Source organism: Bemisia tabaci, chromosome 5, assembly GCF_918797505.1.
Source record: "Bemisia tabaci chromosome 5, PGI_BMITA_v3".
Taxonomy (NCBI): Eukaryota; Metazoa; Arthropoda; class Insecta; order Hemiptera; family Aleyrodidae; genus Bemisia; species Bemisia tabaci.
This window is the reverse complement of record NC_092797.1, coordinates 34,459,204-34,484,662: the sequence shown is the minus strand read 5'-3', so window position 1 is coordinate 34,484,662 and position 25,459 is coordinate 34,459,204. Positions and strand designations below refer to the sequence as shown.

At 47.2% G+C, this 25,459-nt stretch overlaps 1 protein-coding gene across 3 annotated transcripts in view; it reads left to right on the top strand.

The window, feature by feature from the left end:
• Window positions 1-25,459, top strand: part of Eip75B (Ecdysone-induced protein 75B) — a 222,090-nt gene that overhangs the window by 164,658 nt on the left and 31,973 nt on the right. For 2 of the 3 annotated variants that reach the window (XM_019052057.2, XM_019052058.2), the window contains exon 2: window positions 8,062-8,150. In XM_019052057.2, the coding sequence (XP_018907602.1) occupies window positions 8,062-8,150 (89 nt within the window). Of the gene's footprint in view, window positions 1-6,950; window positions 7,627-8,061; window positions 8,151-25,459 lie in introns of those variants that run through there. The other variant, XM_019052056.2, reaches the window with a different exon arrangement.

Sequence of the window (25,459 nt, the reverse complement as noted above, 5' to 3'; positions counted from 1 at the left end):
ATACCGGTTGTGGAACCGTACGTCGCATTGATTGTCAATCATTAGCGACCCGAAAAGGCCTTTTAAACGAGACAATCTGTGCAGAAAGGAAACATGTCGCTTCTCCCATGAGCCTTGGCGCAGGAGCATTACTGAGGAGCTTGGGGCTCATCAGAAATTTGATTTGTCTCGTTTGAGCATCGATTTAAACGGCCACGCTCTAACACAGATCCGCTCCGTTGCAAAATATAGGGCTAGCGGCACGAGTCAAACAGAGCGAAAGAGAAAGAAAAGCGTCGGGTATGATCTGTTTGCGAAAACATGTCTATTTTACCACTCCTGTCAAAGGCGCAGAAGATTGATAGAGTCCGTGCCCTCGAAACGTCTCCAAGTGGTGACCTAAAACGCGGGGTTTTTCACCGAGGCAGAGGGATGAAGAAAGCCCTCTGACAACGCAGTGCTGGCCTCAAAGGCCGCTCTGTTGCTCCGACCTGACCGCGGACAAAGACCCCGTTTCGTTCCACTTTCCAGCGAGGCGAGCCCGAAATAAAAAAGGGCCTTGTCGGTATCCATCGGTTCTGCCCGTCGAAAAGTGAAAGGAAAAGTGAGGGCGAGAGGTAATGAAAATGGGGGCGGCGCGCGGCGGAGGGGACGAAAAAGGTTGCGATGGTCAAACGAAAGTAAGAGGGCGCGTCTAGACCAAAGAGCGGAAAAAGGTTGGGGTTTATGAGGAGCGTTAAATAGGGCGCGCTGAAAGAAAAGGCCAGGCCGTGAAAGGAACAGCCAGTGTAACATTATGCTGGCAACCTTGAGGCCAACACAAGTCACCACCACCCTCCCTTCTTTTTTACTTTCCCTTTCTTCTTTTCAAGGTTTTTAATAAATATTTGTTCCTAGGCCCCTCGCCCTCGCTGGTCCCTTTCTGCCCTTTTTCGCTTGCCTGTCTGTCTGCGCGTCTCCAATAATTCATACACCTCTCCGGGGTTGTAAATATCTTTTTTAGAAAAGCGAGTCGGTGCGTGTGATATTCGGGGTTGACCGGCCAATAAAACGATCGTGTCTTTTTTAAGGGACCTAGCGCTGACCTAGATCGATGCAACTCTCCCGTTCTCTCGTTGTGTTTCGTGCCTCGTTTTTTGAAAAACAACAGTCAGCGGCAGCCTTTGACCACGAGTTTTCGTCCTTGACTTGAACCTTTGGGTACCCAAATGGGCAGGCAATTTCAAGGTCCGATGTTAGGCCTATATTGCCCCTTCCTGTCTTATAATGATATCATTTTGCGCTCCTCTTTTGTGGCCTTAACTATAACCCAGAAACTGACAACTTATTTTTCCCTGGCTGTGCTCATGCCGATCATACACTCTCTCTAATAATACAGTGACTTACGAACTCGAATTCGTGTTTCAAAATAGTAGACGTCAAGAAGGGGTATGAATTAAAACAATAAATCACATGACTTTACTTTAATATTTTTACTTAGGTAACGATTTACATCTAGGCAAGCTTCGAAGTCAACTTTTCAACGTGATTTTAACCATTTCAATCCATTGTGATGGATCGATACAATACTATTTTACTAGTATTACTTGAAAACCTTAATATTTTGTTTTCGAGTCTACTTTAAAATCTTTCGACGCATGAAACGCTTTTTACGTAAAATTTTAAAGAATAATTATGTAATGCATTATGCTATTATTCACACTTTGTGTGGAGACCCATTCTGTATGAACGCCGTGTCCAGAGCAAAAGCATCCAATTTTCAAAGAACAGCTCCTCAATGATAAAAATACCGTCAGTCTTGACACCCTGAAGGGGCAGCCGTCGCTCATCGGCGACATAAACAACTTTCATGGGCGCCGGAAAAGTTAACGCATCGTCACATTCACAGAACCAACGGTCCCGGCGCGTAATTGGTCCATCTCGATCCGCGCCCGGCGAAGGCGAAGTTTTATTGGTTCTCAGAAACCGCGACGTCACCGCCGAAACCGTCTACCTCGCCGCGGCCTAAACCGCCCATCCGCCCCCGGGTTCCCATCGGAGTTCACGTCTTTCTGCCGCGCGGACGGCGTCATAAAACGTCGGCGCCGTTTCCGACTTTCCTTCGTCCGGAGATCGACCTGAAAGGATCTCCCCTCCCTCCCGGTGCCCCCCCCCCCCCCGGCCCCCCGAGAGCCCTCCATTAACGAGTCGGTTTCGACGTCGATGTGGAGTAATTGAGAGCGGCTCTGGTGGCTGGTGCTCCGTTTTCAAGGTGACTGTTGGAGCTCGCGAACCGCGACTACGGTCATTCTCCCCACTACCTGTCGCTCGGCGTTTTCCTCCGCCATCTTTCTCCCCCCCCCCCCTCCCCGCTCACTCGGGTAAACTGCCGCTTCCATTGCATAACCCGACCCGAGAGCCGACGGTTTCAGCTCCGTGCGCATGGCGGCCAACGAAAATAAAATGGTGCTCGGAACAAGGATGGAACCGAGCGAGATTTTTGGCCGTCTCGCGCTGAAGAGATTGTCCATCGGCTGTCTAACGACGGTACGTTTTAGGATGTAATTGAGTGAGCCTGGGTGCTTTTCGAGGGCTTTACTTTAGTTTCTGGTCCATCCACACGAATCATTGATGAGACTCCGGTGAAAAGGCTGGAGTTCCTCTAGAGGAAGAGTTAAGACACGATGGGCCATCGAGTCACAACTCGGCGTGAAGGTAGCGTAGTTCGCAGGGTTTTTTTTTTCGCAATGTTTCATCAACTCTGTCGCAATCCCCAAATGTTGGCAACACTGTTTTTCCCCCATTTAAAGCCATTATAAGTATCGATCTCAGGTGAGACAAGCTTCCTCGTCAAGAATCGATTGTTCTACATACATTTAAATGGAGAAAAAACAGTGTTGCCAACTTTCGAAAATCGTCACTGCATCAACCCATTCCCTTTGTCATTCCGTTTTTTCTCTGATGCACATTGAATCTCCCGGAAAATGCAATTCCAGGATTTTAAGGCAGGCAATGCTGTGAATGACGCCATCCAGATTTTCCCTCCGAGCACACCTCGATATCTTATGACGCAGTGACATAAACTCCATCAATTTTAGTTTTCATCCTCGAAACACGCTTTCTGCGACGCGCGCTAATGACCCATTGATGACCGCAAGCGGATGACGCAATCGTGCTCCTATCGAAATCTCGTGACCCAGGAAGCATTCCAGGGGCTCAGAGCTTTCGGGTCCCATCTCCCCCGTCTTCCGCGGTGGATGTGGTGCCGTGGGCGGGGAGAGGGGGAGGGCGACGCCGCGGTCAGACCCCGAGACCGAGAATCAGAATGGACGCGATGGAAAATTAGAATGGGAGTAGGGAATAAATAGCATCGGGAGGAGGTATGGCGCACGCCTGCCGCGGACGAGGGAGAGAGAGAGAGAGATGGCGATAAGCGCTCATCCGCGAATCCGAGCGAGTGAGCGAGTGAGCTATGAAGAATTGTAGGTGAGTGACCTAAAAGCCTCGCACATTGATTCTGGTTGTGTGGTTCAACGCCTCCCGTTGACCCCGTCTGCGTCCTGCCCGCGTGCCCCCTTCCTGCCCCCCATCGACCCCCCCCCCCCCGGCTTAAATTGCACGGAATCCACATTTCCCCCACCCCCCGCCCCCGCTCACCACCTGTAACGCCCGCCGACCCACCACCACCACCCAGATCAAACCACCACTCGGTCGAGCTCTGACTCACTGGTCTCATAACTTAGTTCCGAAAATCGAATTTTTGGGTTTCGTCCAGACGGCGAGCTTTCGGTCGGATGGCTGTCCCAGTGGCGTGGCGTGAATTGCGATATATTGATTGTTATGCCATTTAAACGCACGGTAAAGAATCGATTATTAAGATGTTCGATTGTTCGCTGCTGCGAACACCCTGTTTATCGATCCTTTTCCATGTGTTTAAAAGGCATAACAATCGATATATCGCAAAGCACGCCATGCCACTGAGCTGCCCCTCCCCGCGGATTGATAGGGGACCTATTTTTGAGCTTCAACCAGGTAGATCTTCATTAAGGGATTGAGGATCTTCCGCAGCCCCTCTCCATAAACTTATGTCTTTTTTTTCTCAATCAATTTTTTTTAAAATCCAGTTTTGATCAAATTGGCTCTTATCTTCATTTTGTCAGGGAAGCTTCAAGAAGGCTTAAAAACGGCTCCCATCATTCCTTCTCAAGACCTCCTCCCTTCCACTGTCCCGAATGAAGCATTGATTTTTATGCATGGATCCTTGGTATACTTATCTCCAGGCATACTTAATATGAATTCATTTATTTTACCCTCTATTTAGTTTGATCGGATCGTGAACCCAAAAAAGCTTCGAGCTCCGTGGAGCACGTGACGTCTGATAACCGCATGTTTACCTTCCTTATCTCTCTTCAAGTGAACGACCGAATTTGTGTTGCTTTGTTTATAGTATTAATAGTACAGTATTAACATCGTCATTGTTCTGGATCGAAGCGGTTGAGGCCGAGACAGTAAATCTATAGAACCGTTTATCAATTGGATCCATTTTCAAAATCTGAATGAAAAAAATTAATGCATAGAAGTTAATTTCGGGGGCTCAACATTTCGTAGTAGATTCCCAGCCCTGTCTTCGTCAATGCTGTTTGTTTTATCGAACGACTTGCACAATAATTTTGTCCAATAGGATCTCGTTTGTCAAACAAATAGCAAATAGCTCAACATCGCTCCTCTGACGTAAGGGCGCATTTTGATTTCCACAAGAGCCCTGGAAAGCATGGATTCATCTGTGAAGTAGGACCAACGTGGAAACTGAGATACGCCCTTACACCAGAGGAACGACGTCATGAGTCCGAATTGTTTGAATCCGTCTGTTCGAATCTTATTCTTAAACTTAATATTGGTTTCGTCCCGTGTACTTGAAATTAACAGTGATACACACAAACGAAAGCTCATTTCCTGGCATTGCATGCAACGTCGGTCATTTTTTTTCTTTTAAGGGGGGGGGGGTGGCCGAGCCAATCAGAAGTGGTTTCTCCAGTGCTCGCACTCTCGCTATGGAGGTACTTTACGGAAGGAGAGGAAGGTGGGTCTAGGATATTTTGGCAGCGGCCGAGCCGGTCCTAAGTATGGATTTCGATTTCTTTCGGACGGAGGCGCGGACGGCTTGCGTAATAACAATCGGGGCATCATTATTCTAAATCGAGCCGAGGAGTCGCGGAGTCGCCCCACCCATTTTTCGAAGTCAACGAACACCGGACCGGGGGGCCGGGGGCAGGGCGCGAACGAAGCACAAAGCGCGAGATAGGTCGCCGAAGGGTGGGGAACCCGGGAGTGTGAATGTCCTTGGTTCGACTCCAGTCAGTCAAGGTTATTGCACTCGACCGGGGCACGGAGCTTGTTTATCCGCGCGACTCAGCTTCGGCGGGGGCGGGGAGACCGAGGGCTCCCCAGCCGCGGCCAATGGGAGGCCCTCGCCTTCCAGCCGCATGGGTGTTTTTAGTTTTCATGAGAAAATCGAGGCTTTTTCTCGGTCGAGCGAGCCCCGCCGCCTCCTGCGGGTCCCCGCAGACCAGCGGCACCGCGGGCGGCTGGATCGCGGGCTCTGCCCCACCATCCGGCCGCCGATCGAGGGGCAACGGGGAAACTGATATTGTGTGGATTTTTACAACGTGGATACGCGGTTGCCGAGTCGGGAAAATCTACTTACCCCCTCCCTTTCCTCTTTTTAGGCGCAATTTCTGGCTCCAGAAGGGAGGAGGCCTCGGTCACCCTTAACGAGAGTCCCTTAATACTGAGAGTCAAGACAATGTGAAACCATTTCTGATTGGTTTCCGTATTTTAGGCCCTCACAGTGTCACAAACGGGAATAAAGATTACATTTTCACCGATTGCAAAGATTATAATCTGGAATGGACCGGGAAATTACGGGTTCGGCAAGGAACAAACGGAATGAGAGAAGGAACGGAGAAAGGAATTTGAGAATGGGCCGATCAAAGATTATAAAAAACGTTCAATTTCTGTTTCCCGTTTGTGACTCCACGAGGGGGTGTTGTCTTGACTCTCAGTATAAAGGGACTCTACCCTTAACTAGCCTCGCATGCTATCCTAAACGGGGGTTATATTTGAGGCACATCATTGGGGCAGGGCAACGAGTGTAGACAAGACGTGGCAAAACTTCAGAAAATCTAAAAAAAAGTGGCATGAAATTGAGCCAAACTGGCCGAAATAGACCTGCATTGAGGCCAACTTACAATTTTGGGGAATGAGACAACAGCCTTTTCTACCCTCCCCAAGTGACGCCTCTATATTCGGGCAAATTTTTGAAATCGATTCATATTCAGGCAAAAACGCACGTATTACAGCAGTTACAGTTCATATAGTCACATGGATAAAAAATGTTTCGTGTAAAGCTTTCTTTTTCACCGTAGTTATAATTGAAAGTGGGGATGAAAGCTGAAATCAGTCCTAAACCAGTAACAGCAATTTTTTTGCCTATCAAGATACCATGAAGCAATTAAATGGAAGAACATTCACTCAAAAATAATTTCCATCGTCGAAAAAAAAATCCCGAAAAATCTCAAAGAGTTTTAAATCGGGTGTAGTACGTTATATCATTGAAAAGCAACAATTCAACGCTCGTAGAGCGTTGAAACAATCTCCCAGCGGGATACGGCTTTCACACGAACGCAATTTCCCTCTCGCGCCGTTCTTTTTGGATTTCCCGGCGGAAAACCGCCCCCGAGCCGGCAACGCCGCGCGGAAAGCAAGCGTAGGGGTGAGGGCGGGGGACGGGTGCCGCGAAGCGGCCAAGGGGATGGGAGGGGGGGGGGGGACGGCGAGGGGGGGTTGCGGCAGAGTTTACAACCTATGAGGACGAGATTCGTACAGCGGCGCTGAGCGCTTGTGACCGTGAACCTTGTAGTTATTTTGAACTTGAATTCTGACTGGCAGTGTTCTCCGCTCAGTACGCGTCGTCGACTCGTCCGATCCTCTCCGCAGTTTACTTTCACTGTTAACGCGTCCGCTCCGTCTACTGTTAGCTCGTCGCTCCCCGTGGTTTTGTGTGTGCGATCTACCAGTGCCTTTTTCCCTAACCTCTTGGATTATTGTGTTTTTTTCTGTGTCGTCGTTACACATGGTAGTTTTACCGGTGTTGGATTATAGTGTTTCGAAATGTTGTTCTCGGAGCATAACAGTCCGGTGGACTTCCTCCGCGTGAACTTGACCCCGGTGACTCGAACAACAACGTCAATGGGGATCGAAGCTGGGAGACCCAGAGAAGGTCGCCCCCGGGTGTTATGTGTACTTACTACGTGAAAAACCCCAGTGATTTCTGTGATAGCGACAACTGTGATGTTAGCAGTGCGTGCGGGCGAATCGCGCGCCCCCTCAATAACAACACTAGCTGTGTGGATAACAATTTCGCCAGGATCAAGGTCGAGGAGTCCCCACCCGAGCTGGAGATCCCGACCTCGATGGATCTTATGAAATCGTGCCCCGTCCGCAAATCCCCGGTGCCCAACGTTCGGTTCAAAGGTCACGTTATCCCGCAAATCCCCGTGTCCATCAGTTATTCCGACGATGAGGAGTGCAAGCCCAACACCACCGTCCACCCCGATTCGCTCATGGACACGAGGTGTCTGTCCTCCAACGAGCCTGTCCTCAATATCGGTGTGTTTCCTCTTCTAAAATCAAATATCTATTCTCTCTAATCTCATCGCGCTATCTTTCCTAAAGTCATGCGTGGATTATCGCGATGAATCAAGTTTCTTTCCAGAAGAAGGTTTTCCCCTGCGAAATTCACACGAACTTTTTCATGCTTGTTTTCCCTTTAAATATCCTCAATATGAGGAGTCAATACGCCCTGTTAAGTACCAGAAGTAACTATCATTGGTGGTTGTTTTTCATGCATAACAAACCTGTTATTGAACACTAAGAGTGGATTTTATCCTCGCATGTAGGTATGCCTGCTTTTATAGAAGCAGGAGATCACCTAGCCGTAAAAGACGATTTGTGTTTTCTTCAGGACTTTTTCTTTCCAGCATACAAGTGTAGCAAATATGCTTTCCTGTCAGATTTTAATGAAATATTTTTGGTCTGTTCCAGAATTCGATGGCACAACTGTTTTATGTCGAGTATGCGGTGACAAAGCCTCAGGGTTCCATTATGGCGTCCATTCGTGCGAGGGCTGCAAGGTAAGACCCTTTACTTTGATTTCGAACTTAGCGATCTCAGTCCATGCAATGCTGAATTTTGGTGTTTTAAAATCCCGAAGAGAGCACCAGAACTTTAATCGGTCGAAACAAATTTTTCAGAAAAATGATACATGAAGCAAGGGAAATGTTATCGAAAAGGTCTAGGTCGAATTGAGTTTCTTAAATGTTGCGAGTCGTGAGTTTCCATTTTTGCTGTAACGGACTTTTTCATTCCTCAGATTTAGACTTGAAAGTCTTAATTCGTTCCAAAATTTGAAACTTGCATAGAAACTAATTGTAACGCCACTAGCTTCAGCATTGCATGTTTTTCTTTTAAATTCATAAGAACACTTAATATTACTCTTATAATTCCAAGTTACAAGTACTAATTGGCTCGATGGAAAGTGAAGAACCTTTTTAGCTACTCTATTTTATCAGATTATGGTCAGCCTGAAGAAGACGAACTGTAAAATTATTAGAGAAAAGAATCTCCCGATTAAAAAACTTCAAAAATTGAGAAAAGCCGCAAACGAAATACATAGTCTTGTAAAATATTTGGATCAAACTGTCGCATCCTTTTTAACGTTTACGCTCACTTTACTTTCGGAAGTCCAAAAGCTTGTTTCAAACTGCGACTCCACTGAAAAAATATCCGTTATAATTATTACTGAGTTACCAATGTGTTCCTCGTCAAAACTGTCAAATTGTTTGAATTGCAACACTTCCATCTCGTCCAATTTTTCATTATTTTTCTATGGAATAAGTAAAAAAAAAGTAGCAAGTTTCTTTTCTAAAGTAACCACCGTTACATCTGTAGTATGAAAGCTCCCTGTAGCTAAAACAAGTGCTAAATTGGCACCCAAGTTTAAATCATGAGATACTTCATTTGATGAGATACAACCCCAGCTATGACGCGCCTTTACGGCCCAACTTTTTACCAAATTAGAAACCCGAGTTGGTCGTATTTTATGGCGACCAGCGCCGGCCAGAAACACAATATCCGACGGCATCTTTTATCGGGAGCCGTTTTACATCAAGGCGTAATCGGAGAAATGGTGACGTAACTTTCGTTTCGAGGCGGGGACTCGTGAAAGTCGGAAAAAGTCGCTCGTAAATCGTCGTCGAAGCGGGTTCTGACGCGCGATCAACTCGCCGATTTTGGCAACCGTTCGAGCAGGTGACTGGTCGACGGGTTCTCATTGCCAACGTCTGGAGTCAACGACACGGCAGGAAAGTTGCTCGGTGACGTCCTACGCGCACAACTTCCAACGTCAATAAACAAAATTACAAGCGAATTTAACGAGACGAGTACCTCGGAGCAGTCTAGTTGCTACAAACAAGACCAACTGTTTTACTTCGCAAGCCGTACGCTGGAACTCTCTTACTTGGGGACCGCCTTCTTTTCTAGATGAAGGCGATTTGGCTGCATTAGTTACCTCATGAAATGGACCGAATTTTGAAACTAGGAACTATTGTTTCTGGCTTATCTTAGAAACAATATACGTGCGATTGGTTTCCCTATGCAGATAGGTGTTTTTATCTATGAGCCAGAAATTGTAGTTCCTAAAGTGCTGCGAAATTCAGTCCAAATATACTATTCGAATCGCTAAATCTAGAACAGAGAATTTCAAAAATTTTTATTGACGTATTTTTGCTAAATGGAAGTATGTGCAAAAGAATTGAATCAAAAGAAACTCTGAAGCATGCAAATCTTCTTTAATCGGTTCCTTTTGATCTAATTGATTTGTTCATATTTCTTTTCACTTCAAATACGTCTAATCGACGCTGAGATTTACATGGAACGCTGGAAGAAAAGTCTTTTGGATCCAAAGTCCAGACTCCTCTATTATTTGACACCAAAGAATACTCTTGATTGAAGCGGATTTTTGCTTGAATGAAGAGCCAAGCCTCTTAATTTAAGCGGATTTTACTTTGATTCAAGAAAAAATCCGATTCAATCAAGAGGATTTTTTCTCGTCAAATTTTGTAAGAGTCTGGACTTCAGGTCCGAAAGACTTTTCTCTAGGGAAGTTTCAAGCGCATATCCATTCCAGCAAGTCATCTTAGTCGATTCGTTCGCTATTTCCCCTTAAAATGAGGATTTTCATCCCTTAAAATGTCTTGCAGACGTGAAAAAGAGACCCAGGACGAGGACAGTCGCAACCGGTTGAGGCCAAGGCTGCGCGGCGGTTGCGTGCGGGTGCGGATCGACGTAACGACGTCGGAGCCGAGCCGAACCGGTTGCCGCAACCGTGCAGCGGTCCGCGGGGCCGCACCGCGAAGCAGCGCAACAAAGCGACGGCGAGGAAAGGCGTGACGTCATACTTTCTTCGCCGCTCCGTTACGCCAGCTTCGTTACGGCACCGCTTTCTTCGGGGGCGGGGCGCCGCCGGAGAAATGCTTTCACTACTTTCTTCGCCGTCCGCGTCCCGCACGTCATCCGTGCGCCCGGCGTCGCGGCGCTCCCGCTCCGTCGCGTCCCTCCTTTCGCATTTCACCCGGCGTTTTGTCGTTCCTCGATTCGCCGCATCGGTGCCCCCCCCCCCCCCTCTCGCGCTGTCTCCGCGCCGCTTCCTTGCTGCCTCGCGTGCATCTATGCATTCCGTTTTGCACGCTCGGGTCGTTCCTTGCCTGTCTTTGTGGCTCGACCGTTGCTGTCCCAGAATAGAAAAGCGGATCGGTACTGGTAATTTTTTATTTTTTTAAATAATTGCAGGGTTGCCAGCGACCGGGAAAACCGGGAAAAGTCAGGGGAAAAAAATCAACCGGGAAAAGTCAAGGAAAGTCAGGGAATTTCGGTGTTGGTCAGGGATTTTTCTGATTTTTCGTGGAATTAGGCGCGGGCGGTCTCGGGCTTGCGTTGCGGGATCAACTGGATCAATTTCACTTTAACAGACTGTGTCAGATCCATACTTAAAAGTCAGGGAAAAGTCAGGGAATGGAAAAAAATAATTTGGCTGGCAACCCTGTAATCGGTTAGCTTGCTGATATCGCACTCATTTAATGTTTCGCCGAATTCCTTATCATGAAGTGGTCTCATCTTTGGTGAATGTTACCATGCGACTTGTTGGAACTCGGAAGAGAAGTATCGGTGTCATGAATTAAATTGAACTTCAAATAGAATCAATTATTTATCAAGTTTAAAAAATGAAACAATTTACCAAACCTAAGTTTGGCTGTTAGATGAGTGTAAGGAGACTGGAAATCGGGGTACTTTGAGTCTAGTTTCCCTCCTCTCATCTTTGAACAACGTGCAGTTGGCCTCTTAAAACTTTTAGCGAGAACTGCACGGTCTTTGCGGCTCTGAAAAATTATTTGCGCCCAGATATGAGACATGGTATTAGAGGACGCTTTGAAACTTCTCTCGCAAGATAAGAGATTGCTGAAGAGGGTATGGATATCATCATGTTTTCTTTAATACAATGAGCCATTCATGACGCCAGTTTGCTTTTTCTTAGGAAAGTAGGGACGCTTAAAAAAATTAACATTTCCATCGCTTCCATATCTGAAGTTAGAAAAGATGAGTTGAACCTTTGAAATCTGCTTTAAACTGAAGCAACGAATGAGGGTGTTAATATTTTCAAAACTTACGAATTATCCGGGGAAAGGGCCCTTAGCGATAAATCACGTTTGAGACCAAGGCACTCGAAGTTTCCATCATTACTTTCTGGCCACTGTCAGTGATTTACATCGAAATTTAGACTCCAGTCTGGTCAGTGGTCAGAAAGTCTGAACGGAAACTTCATATAAATGTTTCCTTCACGCGATTTAGCGATATGGCCTCTTTTTTCGAAAATATCCTCAATCCAGCACAAATATGTGAGGACTTTCCTCGGACGGTATGCCGAGGAAGATCTGGAGCTGGAAGTCCGATGCGAAACCTCTCGTGAAACGTGGGTGGGAGGGGGGCTGCTGTTTGTGTTGCACGCGGCGCGAAGGTGGGGTAGGGGGGGGGAGGCTCACTCGCGAGGGGGCAGCAGGGGGGAGCGGCGATGTCAATGGCCGGGTACTGTAGGCCATTGCCTCGTACCCCCTCCGCTCGCTCAGCGCCTCGCCAACTCACCTGGAGCCGCACAGTGGGACCCCGCGATTTCCAGCTCGAACTTGGTCGCCCGACAAGCTCAACCATTATTTCCGTGCTTTTAGGTCGACTGGAATTTTTCCAAAAATATGTCTGAAACATTACCAGAAGGACCGTCGTATAATATGATAATATTCGGAAAGATAAATTTTAAGAACCTCTGTGCGACCCCTTACCTGCGAAGCGTGCCTTTTTTTTGCTTCTGTATTGTCTTCATCTCGACCGGCGCTCTGCAACCTGTTCTCCGAGCGCTGCGTTCGTTTGTTCTTTGTTCAGCTATTTTGCGTCTGATGGACTTCATTTCTACTCTTTTTGTTGTTCCCCGAGTAGATTTGAACTGATTTTCATGAAGAAGAACTCGTAATCAGCTATTAGCTTCATGCAGGGAGGACATTTCATGAATAAGTTTCAGGCAGCCCTTGTTTGCCGAAATCGTAACTTGATTCGTTGGGTAACATAAAATGCTCTGATAAACTCGGAAACCGGACAACCTGATTTTCAGATGAAAAATCTTGGTTCGATTCGTTCTTTGTGCGAACACTCGCTCTTTTGCAACTGTGGAAGCTCAACCGTCAGCGCGATGGCTGGATTTTTCGTTATCAGTTGTTAACAAGTAATGCTCTGTATTATTTCAAGCCTGAGGGTATTCAAGTTAAGCCCGTAACCAAGATTTTCATTAATTTGACCAAATATATCACCAATTTCCTCCAAATGATTAAAAAATAATGAAATAATATAGAATTTACCTATCCATCACAAATTGAGAGTTCTCTCTTTCTCATTCATTAATTTTGATCGAATTCCGAACTGAATCTTCAAGCGTGCTACATATAGCTCTCCGAATGACCGCTATTTTGTAATGATGAATAAATCACCAAGTAATTAAATAAAAATGCGCGATGTCAAGGAATCATTTTACCCACGTATTCAAGAGCTTTCAGTGATATGCACTGCCATCCATCACGTCCCCACGTCACGTCGTTTTGCATGCCCCGTCCTACTTGATCCCCACCGTCTCTATTTTCCTCGGAATTAGTCCTTTTAATTAATTACGAATCCCCATTGAAACGCCGCCTCGAGGCGCGGAATGCTCCCCCGCTGCACTCGACTTCCCCCCGACGTTGCCAAAACGACAAATAATCATCGAATATCCCCGGTCTGTGAGCATTGAAAAAAAATTCTCGGCGTTTTTACCAAGGTCCGTTGGTACATTTACCATCTCACTTTTTTTACCAATTATTGGTAATTTTACCTAGACAGACTGGTAAGCTTACCTAAAAACCGGTATTTTTACTGTTTTTCCCAGGTAAGAATACCACTTTTACTGGTAATCAATTCCCGGTAACTTTGCCATTTTATCTCGGTAATTCTACCATAGTCGATAAAAAATATTGGCGTTTTTACCAAGGTCCAGTAAAATTACCGAGAAAGTTCAATAATTTTACAGAGATTTCTCGGTAAAATTACCAATTCCCTAATTGGTAATTTTACCCAAAAAAAACTGGGATCAAATAGAACCCTGAATTCTTGGTAATTTTACCCTTTTCTTAGTAAATACACCGAGATTTTTTTTTTTAGTGAGGGCGAATCGGGCCAGAAACGGCAACGTGCGAGCCTGCAAGCGTGCGAGTATTCTTCCCGCGCTCCTCGAGCCTCCTCAATGACTGCGAGAGGTCATTGTCACGACATAACAGCACAGACGTCGAGCGAGGGGACTCAATGAAAATCATTCGCGCCTCCTCGATCGAACGCAAGCAATCAAAGAACCGATACGCACTGCGGGGGCTCGCGCCCTCAATGAAACCTGCTCAAGAAACTGCACCTTCTAATTAAGCGATTGTTCGCGGGGCCGAAAAATGGATCGCGGCTCGGCTCCATTAGACTGGGCGCGGGGGCAATGCCGTGTGAGGTCAACCGGGGGTACCGTCGGCGTCCCCAAGACCCAGTATCGACCCATAAAAGCTCCAGAAAGCTCACAATTCTGAGAGCTTTAAATTTTTCAGGAAAGTCACCAAACCGCCAGGGAATGTCAAATAACTTTTGAATGATAGCTGCATATCCCCAATAATCAAAGGCAGCGCACTATCGAATTCTTGGCGTGAAAATTATATCAAGGGTCCAGTGAGCGTGGGTGAAAGCCATAGGAAGAGCATCCCACTTATAATCCTTTTAATGTAGAAAAACTGTCGCGTTTTGATTGGTCTGCAAATTTTAAGCTTTTATGGAGCCCATAGGGCCCAATGCATACAAAATAGATGGAGACTAAGCGTGTTTTTGACGCTATCATTCATTTCTCCCTGAAAGTCACAGATTCCCGTAAGTCGAGTTAGTTTACATTGGTCCCTAGAGCCGCACGAGAGGTGTAAAACCGGTTAACCAATAGGAGAGCAATGCAGACACGGCTATACTCTCCCTGCACGGGAACCGCGGCGTGGGTCGGAAGGAGTGCGTCGACGCGATAAGGAAGATCCGACACGGGCAGATAAGCGGAGTGATAACAATGCCCCGGAGGAAACGGCAAATAACAGAGGAGCCGATCGGTTATCGACGGCGGGCATCCCCGCGATCCCGGCCATTACAATCATTATCGCAATCGTCGACGAGGATCTCTCGGGGAATAACGGCATGGCACGGACGCGGGAACGCAGGAATGCCCGCCGTCCGGGCTGTCCCGTCCGCGATCCAGAACTTGGGCTCCGCCGAGGCCGCGGCCGGTGACGAGCCGATCGCATCGCATCGTTTTCCCAGCTTGGATAGCGGGCTTTCCCAGCTGATCTTCAGCGACGCCGCCAACAGACGGTCGATTATCAGCTACCTCATGGATTGATCTCATCTGCATTGCTCGAACCAATGATTAATCCCCCCGCGGGCTGATTATTGAAATTGATAGACACAGCTATAGACAAAGAAGTCAAAAGAGATACGGAGAGATCCAGTGGTGGAAACGGGTGGCCGCTATGGACGAAGGAGGTAGGTAATAGACTAACTAACGGCAACCCACGAGATACCCTGTAGTTCTTCCATCATTTTCTCCCTTAGTCTATAGGAACCACCCATTTCAACCAATAGGATAGCTCCATACTCCCTATGTCTTCTTTGTCTATCGCCTTGTCTATCAATTTCAATAATCGGTCCGCTGGGAGGGAGATTGGGGCGGACATCCTCGTGGCATCCGGCCCGAGAGACCAATGTTCATGTGCGAGTTGGAGGAACGATGAGTCAGGGTAAGAATCGCCTCTGATTTATGAAAGTTTGAAGATCCCGATAGCTTTTTCTCGATTTATCTACCCTCTACACACCTATCTAAACATTTCAAAGAAAAATTCTCTGAACTTTCCTCATAACTGAATATTTTACCAGGAGGAATTTGGCAAATCCCGAATGTTTCTTACGGCGTTTTCCCTCAGCGCGGGAGGTTGTTGCGGCCCTGTGGATCGTACCGGTTCAACGGTCGGGGCAGCGTCGTGAGACACGACGCCGTTCCCGACGACCACGTGAAGTAATCGCCACCCGTTGCAAAAATCACGGAGCTTGTGGACACAACGAGAGCGACTCATTAACAGTCGGTAAAGACCTTCTGCTCGGGCCGCGCCGGCAGGGACAGGGACGAAATTGCCAGATCGCCCCGTAATTTAAAGCAAATCCCAAGGGATTAAGGTTCATTTTTCAAGGAAATCCGACGGCCGAGCGACGGACCGATCGGGGCGCCCGCCACATCGCACCAAGAACTCGCCCACACGACAGCCGGAGCGGGCGATTTGCGGTGCCGTTCGGCAACGGGCGGACCGGGATAATTAGTCGATCCGCAGATTTCTGATACGAGCCGGGTCGGGCGCGCTCGAAAAATTGGCCAATGGGAGTGTGAAAGTCCCCGGCCGGCCGCGGCGTGTGATCTGAATCCGCGCCGAAATGAGGGCATGGTCGCCTCGGTTACCTTATGACCTGCCCTCCATTATCATCTTCGTCTCCAACTCGCTCCAGCGGGGGCCGGCCGCGTCTTCGCTTAGCCGCCCCCCCCCCTCCTTGCCGCTCTCCTTTGCATTGTTATGAGCTTTGATTGTAAAATCACTTATCTACCTTGTCATGTTTGGGAAGAACGGCTTAAGAGCCTCTAAATGTTCTTTGATTCCTGAAATGCGAATTTCCTGGGAAAGTTGCGGTATTCCTCTTCCGATTCTCAGAGATTTTTTTCACACATTTCTATCCAAGAATAAAGATATTTGGCAACGTCAAAATGTTTGCATTACGTTTTTTTATTACATGGCAAAAAAGTATTTTTCTGCATCAATATGGCCATTTATTTCAATAAAAAGGACGTACCAAAAATATTCGAAGGGAGCAGGACAACCTACTGATGAGTGCAAATCGCAAGTCGTACGTTTTCACGTGGTAAAATTTTCTCTCTGCTTTCAATTACCTTTTCCTTTTTATGAAGTCCGTATTTGTACCAGCCCATTTAATTTTTCACCACCCAAAAATGCCAAAATTTACCATAACCCAAAAATTGCAGGACAATTTAAACCAGAATACCTCGGTTCCCGGTAGATCCGAGCAGATCAAATCCTCTCGCCTAATACGGTTCAGCCGCAAGGAGAGCCCCTCACTCAGTGCCGCAACCATATTATCGCAGGTCAACCCGCACAATTTTTACGAGGGCAGCGCTCGCGAACGACCGGCGGGCGGGCGGGAGGGGCGCGGAGCGATGTCATCCTCCCGGATTCCGATCCCTGCGCCCCGTCGGAGCGCGCCCCGACGCCGCTGCGGTCGTAGCCACCGCGCGGAAAGGTGCAGAGTGCAACGCGGCAGGCGGCGCGGGAGGGGGCGGGGGGGGGGGGCGATGCAGCGCTGCAAACGGTGGCTAACGGTACCGATGAAAAAACATAAAAATATTGAGATGCAAGACTTCAGCCGGGAGGTTATATTACTGTTTCATCGTAAAACGGGTCATTGCACTCGTATGCCCCGGCGCGGCGCGCCTCCCCGCCCCGCCGCCCGCCGCGTCGGCTCTTCCTCGTTGCCTATTTCCCCGTATCGCGGACCGCGCATCTCGCTCTTTCTCGATCCTTCTCTCGCTGTTGTATCATCGCCGCGGACGGGGAGGGACGCGGTAATTACACCGTTCCGACGGACGTCGACGTCGCCGCCGCGTCCAGCGTCCGAGCTCCACTTATCCCGATGACCGATCCCGACCGCCGAGCGGCCGACCGGCCGGCCTTCAGCTGAAATCAAAGATGGGTCCCGGGGAAATGGCTCCCTCGCAGTTGCCCCGTCCCGCCCGCCTCGGTTCTGCGACGTGTAGCGTAGGAGCGCTCGTCCTCTCGTCCTCCAAGGTCCATTTCTCCAGCCTGGAGGCACGTGGTGTAAGTCTAATGCCTTCTGGATATGGAAGCAATGTAAACTGAATAGAGGTACACGCTTCTAAGGTTTTGAGTGTCCCTTTTGGCAACATTACGATGGAATTTTGTATTGAGGTTTCATAGAAAATGTTTAGCAAATTGCATTCTGAGGGCCAATTAGACTGCATTTTGCAATCAGGAACTACAATTTCGGGCTCAGATTAGAAACAACGTATATACCATTAGTTTTCCTATGCACATTTGTGTTTTTTTTCCGATGAGCCAGATATTGTAGCTCCTAATTGCAAAATGCAGTCCAATAATTGATGACCAGCCACCCCTTGCTGCACTTGTTGCCTACCTAGCCGGAAACAACCCGATCAAGAAAGGGTGTTCTCTATGTTACGCTTGAAAGAGTTCTTAAATTAATTGAAAGCGTTTCATTTTGCAAAACAAGTGCCTCTTCTGCCTCAACAACAGCCAAAAATCTGCCTCTTTTCGGCCATATGTAGCCTAAGATGGCTGAGCTAATTAGAAGAAGGTGCTCTATCAGGTGGCGACACGAGCCAACTTTTGTCAAGTTGATCCTTCTGCCCTATGATTTCTCCTCAGGTCAAACTCCGAAAAGCGCGTTGACCTGGTATGGTGTCAAGGGAGCACTGTGAGCGGCCCTTCGCTGTTAATCTCAGTCCAAAACTCAGCGAGCGAACGGTGTTTTAAGAGTGAAAGAATCACATTTTCGTACAGGTTGATCCATCATCGGACCGTACTCGGTGTCCCCCGTGTAATCCGTTTCCCGACCCCGGGCCGTACGCGTGGTGAACTTCCTTTCGAATTGGGACCGCAACTAGGTCGCTTAGGCAACCTGCAGGATCCGGATTTTCCGTGACGCAAGGCGGCAGAGCTTGGCCACGAGTGGTTTCGACTTTCGAGCAGGGTTGGCAGGCCTGATCATTTATGCAACCCGGCCCGGCCCGGCTCATAGTCAATCGGAACGGTCGATTGTGGCCGCGACTCGCAGTCGCAGGTCTCGTTGTCTTTTATTTAATATTCCACGTTTTGTGTCCGACTTGGTCGATTTCTTCATTGCTGCGACCGGCGACATACGGGCCGAATACCTAATAGCCGACACCCGATGCCCTGCGCGGAGTCAAATCGAGCATCTTGGCACCCGGGTCATTGACTAGTCTCCAGGATTGCCAAGTCGGCTATCTTTTTCCCAGCGAAATCGAGGTATTCTTTGATGGAACAATCTATGAGCCCTTATCAGTGCTGCTCATGATTTGTAACCTTTGCAGGGGAACAATTGGACGCATTTATGCTAAAAGGAACTATGAGCATAGGAGTTGCGTGTGACATAGTTCCTTTAAGCATAAATACGTCCAATTGAACTAAACTTTGCTGTTAGGAACTATAATTTATGCTCATCTTTAAAAAACACTTGTGTGCAAGGGAAAAATGAAGTTACATACGTTGTTTCTAGACTGACAATGAGCTGGAAATTGTAGCTCCTAATTGCAAAATGTAGTTCAGATTGGAGTTTCTCTGGAAGTCCCATCCCTAAGTCTGCCATTTTCTACTCCTTATTCTATTTAAACAATCAGCAACTAGCCGTCGTCTACTACAATAGCGCTGATCTAACTTCGCGATCATGATCAAAATTTTGACGTTAAAAATCGATCATTCGTTATTTCTGTGGTGAATTATTTTTCTCAAAGTTACGTACCATTCTACATTTTTGTCCTCCTAGGACATCGTTCTCTCAACCGGGTTTAGGTGCAACCAAGGGGACATTGTTGCGGTGTCCCCACGACATTCAGTCTCCAATAGACCGATGTTTGAGACTGTATGTCTTGTATAAATTGGAAAGCTGTTCGAGGCCATTGAATGGCAACGCGGTCTTGGCTCGTGCCAGCAGTTTCCACTTCGACTCTGGAGGCGGCGAGTTCATTAGTCCAGTTTCGGGTCGAGATTTTCGATCTGTTTTGAAAACGCTCGAAACCCGCAGCGCGTACGCAAAACAGTAATCTCATATTCGTAGATATTTACATAATCCGCTCGGATTTCTGACTAGAAACCCAGTCTCCGATACAGAACGAGCATTCCTCGAATTCAGCACCGCTTGCGAATGCGCGTCAACCGCTGATTAGCAAAACATCACCGCCGCACAGTCGGTAATTAACGACCCAGAAACGGGATTCGAAAATTCGTCGGGAGATGCCTCATCGAGGATTATTTTTCTGGTCTATAATCAGTCATTAACCGAAGCCCTTACGCAGTTCGTTATTGATACGTTCAAAATGAGGGGTTTGATGGATTTTTTCGAGATTTTTTCATGTTCCATTAGCGTCGGATTCTTCCGAACTGTGCGATGCGGTGCTGATCTAGAATCGATGCCCTAGCTCGCTCGGACAACGCTCCAATTCAAACAATTTTTGTGTTAAATTCTTTTCGAAATGAGTCTGACGGTTTTTTCCCCTAAATATTGATTTTTTTCTCGTTTTCCGGTCATCAACATCGTACTGACAATGGTGTGAGCGAGATTTTGTGAGCATATCGAAAACTCAGATCGAGAATTAACATTCATACCTTCTAGTTTTTTAGAGATTCGCTTCCAGACCGGTATGCTTCCGAAAAATCAAACGCACAGATTAATAAGACTTATTTTTTTTTGTAAGGGTTGGACACACTGAAGAAAAGAATAAACTAGAGTTTTTGATGAGAATAAATGAGCTTCTTTTAAGACCTTCCAACGAGTTTGGAGAGAATTTGATACAAATTTTAATGTTAGTATTAACAGGCAAAAATTGTGAAATGGCATATGGATTTTTCTGTTTGAAACAATGAATCAAACCACTGATGTTGTAATTTTCAAAAATGATGTTGAAATTATGGTCGAAACTCTTATTTTGTCATAGTAAATTTGTTCCGGATCTAGACGTTCTCTAATGTTAATTTTCTCTCCGGACGTGTCGATCTTCTGCTTTCGGCGAGGTCCTCCTTCCACGCAGGAAAACCGCCTCGTTACGCGGTTTTTGATGGTCCTTGGTTCGATTCGCTTTTATCGGCTATTGGCTCCGGTCTCGCTCTCGTCGGACGGTCTGCTCACCCGTGCGTGAACGCCGGCGCCCCGCACCGTCCATTCCGGCGTCATCTCCGGTCCAGCCGAGTTACTTTCGGATGGTAATGAAATCTGCTCCGCTGCCGTTCCTTCCGGCTCGCGAATCTCCCCAGAGATTATCCAAGACCACCGGTGACGTCATCTCGGAATGAGTTTTGCAGGATCTTAATTAAAAACGCTAGGAAGTGAAAGGAGAAAACGTTGAGTTTGCCGCACACAGTGCTTTACGCTCTCTCAGACCAAAGCGCCTTCAACAATTGGATAGGCAATGTGATCGTCTTTAGAGCAGTAATAGTTGCTTGTACCATTTTGAGCCTATTCTTTTGGTTCTAGCAGGGGAAGCACATGAAATAACTTTTTTTACAGCTCATCCATGTGGAACACCCTTACCTGTAATGCCGTACCAGGAAAAGTGCCACTTGAATGCCCGAAGGTTGCCAAAAGTTTAATATTCTTAAAGACTATTTATAAAGCATGTCTTTTCTTTATTTATCATGGAAAAAGTCGGGTATTATTTCATTGTTCTCCCAGCCATACCTGCCAGAGTTTTGTCTTTTTACTTTAGTCTAAATACTCGATTGACGTATGTGAAAATGGATCACCACTCTAACGGAGAGTTCATCGTCCCGAGTTTCCTCCAGTCCCCGCGTCAGGTCAGAGCACCAGGAAACGAAGAGCGAAATGAAATCAGAGTCGTGGAAATTCCGAAGAATGCTCCAACCCCGCAAGTTCTCCCGGCGCTCACGCAGTCACGCTGCACCGGGGCATTTTTAGCCGGCGCATTCCTCACCATCCCGGAGACTGCATTTTCTTAAAATACCCTCCCCGAGCGACGGGAGGGGGCGGCTTCCGCGTCGCGCTGAAACACTTGGCAAGCGCATCTGGGGGGCGGGGGCCCGGTTGCATTTCGTGCAACGTGCATTGCACCGCGCCGCGCCGCGCGCAGAAATAATCGAGGAGATAAGTTGAATGACACAAGCGCGGGCCGGCTCTACTTGTCTTGTGCTAACTGGGACGGGTGACGTCACAGGACGTTGACTCCGGCCAGCTCCCGATTCGGATTTCCATGTCTGTGGCTCTTGTGCCAGCCGCGAGCCCCAGTTATCGCCCAGCGCCTCGGAACGTGATCCCCGGGGTCCTCCCCCCCCCCCCCCTTTCGAGCTCCCTCACAATTGGAACGGGGATTAATTAAATTTCGGTCAGTTTAAAGATCGATTTTAAGGCGTCCATTGATTGATTCGGACGTGACGTCACTTTTGGAATCGACCAAGTCTTATTAGGGTTGGAGGAGGTTAGGGCATTGTTTGGATCCCAATCGATATTGCAACGGGATTAATTGAATTTCGGTCAGGTTTAAGATGGATTTTGAGCTTCGTCCATTGATTGAATCGGACGCGTCGTCACTACGGTGTCGATTGAGTCTCGATCGAGGATTGGAAGAGGTTAGGTTATTGTCTGGATCCAAATCGATTTAATCGAAATCGAATTTACAGCAAAACCCAAGCTCTTACGATCGTTTCAATAGGATTAAATCGATACATATCGAGCATTCGATACTATACAGACTAAGAAATCATTCAAAAAATCTACTGCCTTTTGGAGCTTGCGGCGGACATGGCACCTACAATAATTAGGTCTTACGCAAAGGTTTCCCTTTGCATGGAATTTTAATAGAGAGCCAACCTAAAAGTCAGATAAATACACACAAAACGAATGTGAGGAATATAGCGCTCACTGTATCATCTCTCATTGTATTAATGTGTAATATTTTTTCCTTTAACGTCGAAGATCAATATTTATCTATCTATCTTTGGAACCCAGCTCATAAACGCGATTCGAGTAAGTGGAGTGATCAGACTCATCGACTTTTGTCTCGCACGCTCATCCGAATGAAAACAGGGACTTTTTTTCCGTGGAAAAGTTCTATCGGTTTCTCACGAGTCTATTATCGGCTCGCTCCAGTTTCTACAAGTGTGAATAACGAGTATCCGCAGAGGTCATTAGCCCGTCGCCCGGCTTATTACTATTTTTGATAGGCAATTAATCGCCCATTAGAGATAATGACGCCGAGCGCACAGTTCACCAGTCATCGGGCTCTCGCTTATCGAATATCGAGCGAGCGATTCTCCTCTCGCAGACTGGACGGGGCATTGTTGGTTCTTCGACCCGTCGTCGTAACAGCATCGAAAAGGATTATGGGTGTGAAAGGAAAAACAACCAGCTCTTTTCTGAGCGTTTCGAAGAATCCACGTATGTAAATTAGAGCCCTGTTGCATGTTTTCAAGGAGAAACAAACCGAAAATCAGGTATAGTCTCGATGACCCCCCCCCCCCCCCGGGCCCCCATTTCCACCGGCCCCGACTTTCTCGCTCTGCCAGGGTCTAACCCCAGTGGTGATAATTGAGATTAGGCCATGGAGCTTTTAGGGCCCAAAAGGGCAACCAACCTATTAATGCAAATGATCCAGAGTGATTCATTATCACAATTCTTACGAACCGTCGTTTGTAAAGCACGCATTTAACTTAGTTTTTGCACAAATTCACTCATTTTTGTGGAAGGACGCTCAAGCTCATTTATGAACATTTTTGGCACTGCTGATTTGAGATTGGGATCTGGAAATTGGCAGTCACATTTTTCGATTTAGAAGGTTTGCTGCCCCTTTGGACCCTAGGAGTTCCATATTCTGACATGTTCGAACTCCTCCTACATATGCACTCTGTTTGACAATAAGTGGTTTAAAGTCGAAACCCAGTCGCTAATTTTAATGCGAAAAATCGACAACCCTGGAAGCAGGTCCCTGGGCCCGAGTCCCGATGGAGGCGGTGACAAAGGTTTCGGGTTTACCGTTGCGCGATCTCTAACTGTCCTAAAACACGAGGCATTGTTCTATTTTCGCGAGCGCGGCCTTCGGGCCCTTTCCCTTTTTTTTCGCAGGGGGAAAAACGGGGAACAAATGCGCAACGATTCCTCGGAATCGAAGTGAGCTCTCCCCGTTTCAAAACCCACTCGTGACAGGTCTATTTGTGAGCACAAAACGAGGTAAAAAAGAATTGCGGACACAGCTCTCCTGTTACGTCAAGGGCACGGGCCGACAGTTCAATGAGTCGTCGCCTCGCGAAACAATCGGAGGAGAGAACGACCTGTTAATCGAGGTTAAAAAACAGTTAGCCGCCATCTGATTCGCCGAAATGATTTGGGTAAAAACGGACCTTTTGCCAATCCTAGGGTTGATCGATCGTCATGGTGGAGCGATCGACCTTGGGTGAAATTTCGGTGTTTTTATATTATTGCGCAACCGTTGAGTTTTCCTTTTTCCTCCTTTGTTCCACCACCTCGAGATTGTGGGCAGCCTTGGTTTTTTTGAATCAGATTAAGCCCACTCAGTTCTGGTCTAACGGGATCGGTTCGAGTAATCTGCAAGCATTGTTCTGCTCATGAAAGGAGACACAGAAGCTTAAAACAATAAAAGATTAATCATCGAAAAGAAAAAGAATATTGTAAAAATGTCATGTGCCGCACGTATACATATTCACCAACAAAAAATCGAAAAAAACGTTAGAAGTAATAATTTTTCCCTCTCTCACTGTAATTATGCAAAAAAAAGTGCAGTCTGAGTCAGATGGAATACGTTCATACGACTCATGCATTGTTAAAACAAGACTTGCATATTTTTTGTGTCTCTTTAATTATCGTCAGTTGCAACTGCAACTTTGTAGTCATATTGTCTTCCATTAACCGTTATTTTCCTCCGTTTAAATTACAACTGGCATGCATTAAAAACAACTCTGATTCCTCGTTTGATTACGGTCAAAAGTATCCTTAATTTTAGTCACAAAGTTCGCCGTTTTTCCTCGTAAAAGATTGAGTTGTTCGATTGAATTTTACAGCCTTGGAATCGAGTATCGTTCCTTCGTCTGTAAAACGACGATTCGAGGATTAAAAAGGGAGGATGAGCCAGAAAAAAGGGGAAAAATCCCTCTTTTGCGCATTGCAGTCTACGCTGGAAAAAGAACACATTGGATCTAGAGTCCAGACTCTTAAAAACATCGACAAGAAAAAATACTCTTGATTCAATCAGATTTAAGCCTAAATCAAGAACCAAGCCTCTTAATTTGAGCGGATTTCCTTTTGATTTAAGCTAGATTCTGATTGAATCAACAGTCCTTTTTCTTGTCAATGTTTTCAAGAGTCTGGACTCCAGATCCAATGTTTTTTTTTTTCTTTCTTTCTTTTTTTTCCAGCGTACTATGTTACTCATATAATAAATTTTTCAAGGCAAAACCATTAATTGCGATAAGGCACGTCCCTATAAAGGCCGTGCGCCTACTCGTCCAAATCATGAGAAATGCTCACTTTTCTTCCTGGAATCGTGCTCGGACTGGAGCTGGGAGCGTAGTAATCAGTAGCGGTCCCGTTGTCGCGATGGCGCTAACGTCAAGGCGATCGGCGGACGTCTTGCGTCTCGGGTTTCACTTCATTGTTCGGAAACGGCAGGAGCGTCATCCGACGTCGCGATCCGCCCGCGGCCCCCGGGTTCCGAGAAAGGTAAATAAACTCGGCGGGTCGCGCACCAACACCGACGGCGACGGCGTCGCCGCGCCGGAGTGTGCGTGGCCGAGCGCCGGCCGTTGCCCGACGACGACACGGCCTTTCGCGGAGAAGAAAAATCATAACAATGATGGATCGCTTGCATCGCCGCCCGACCGGGTGCAGCGCTTCCTCGTCGCGATCCGCGCTGACGCCTCGCGGGTTTCTCGCCGTTGCCTGCCAC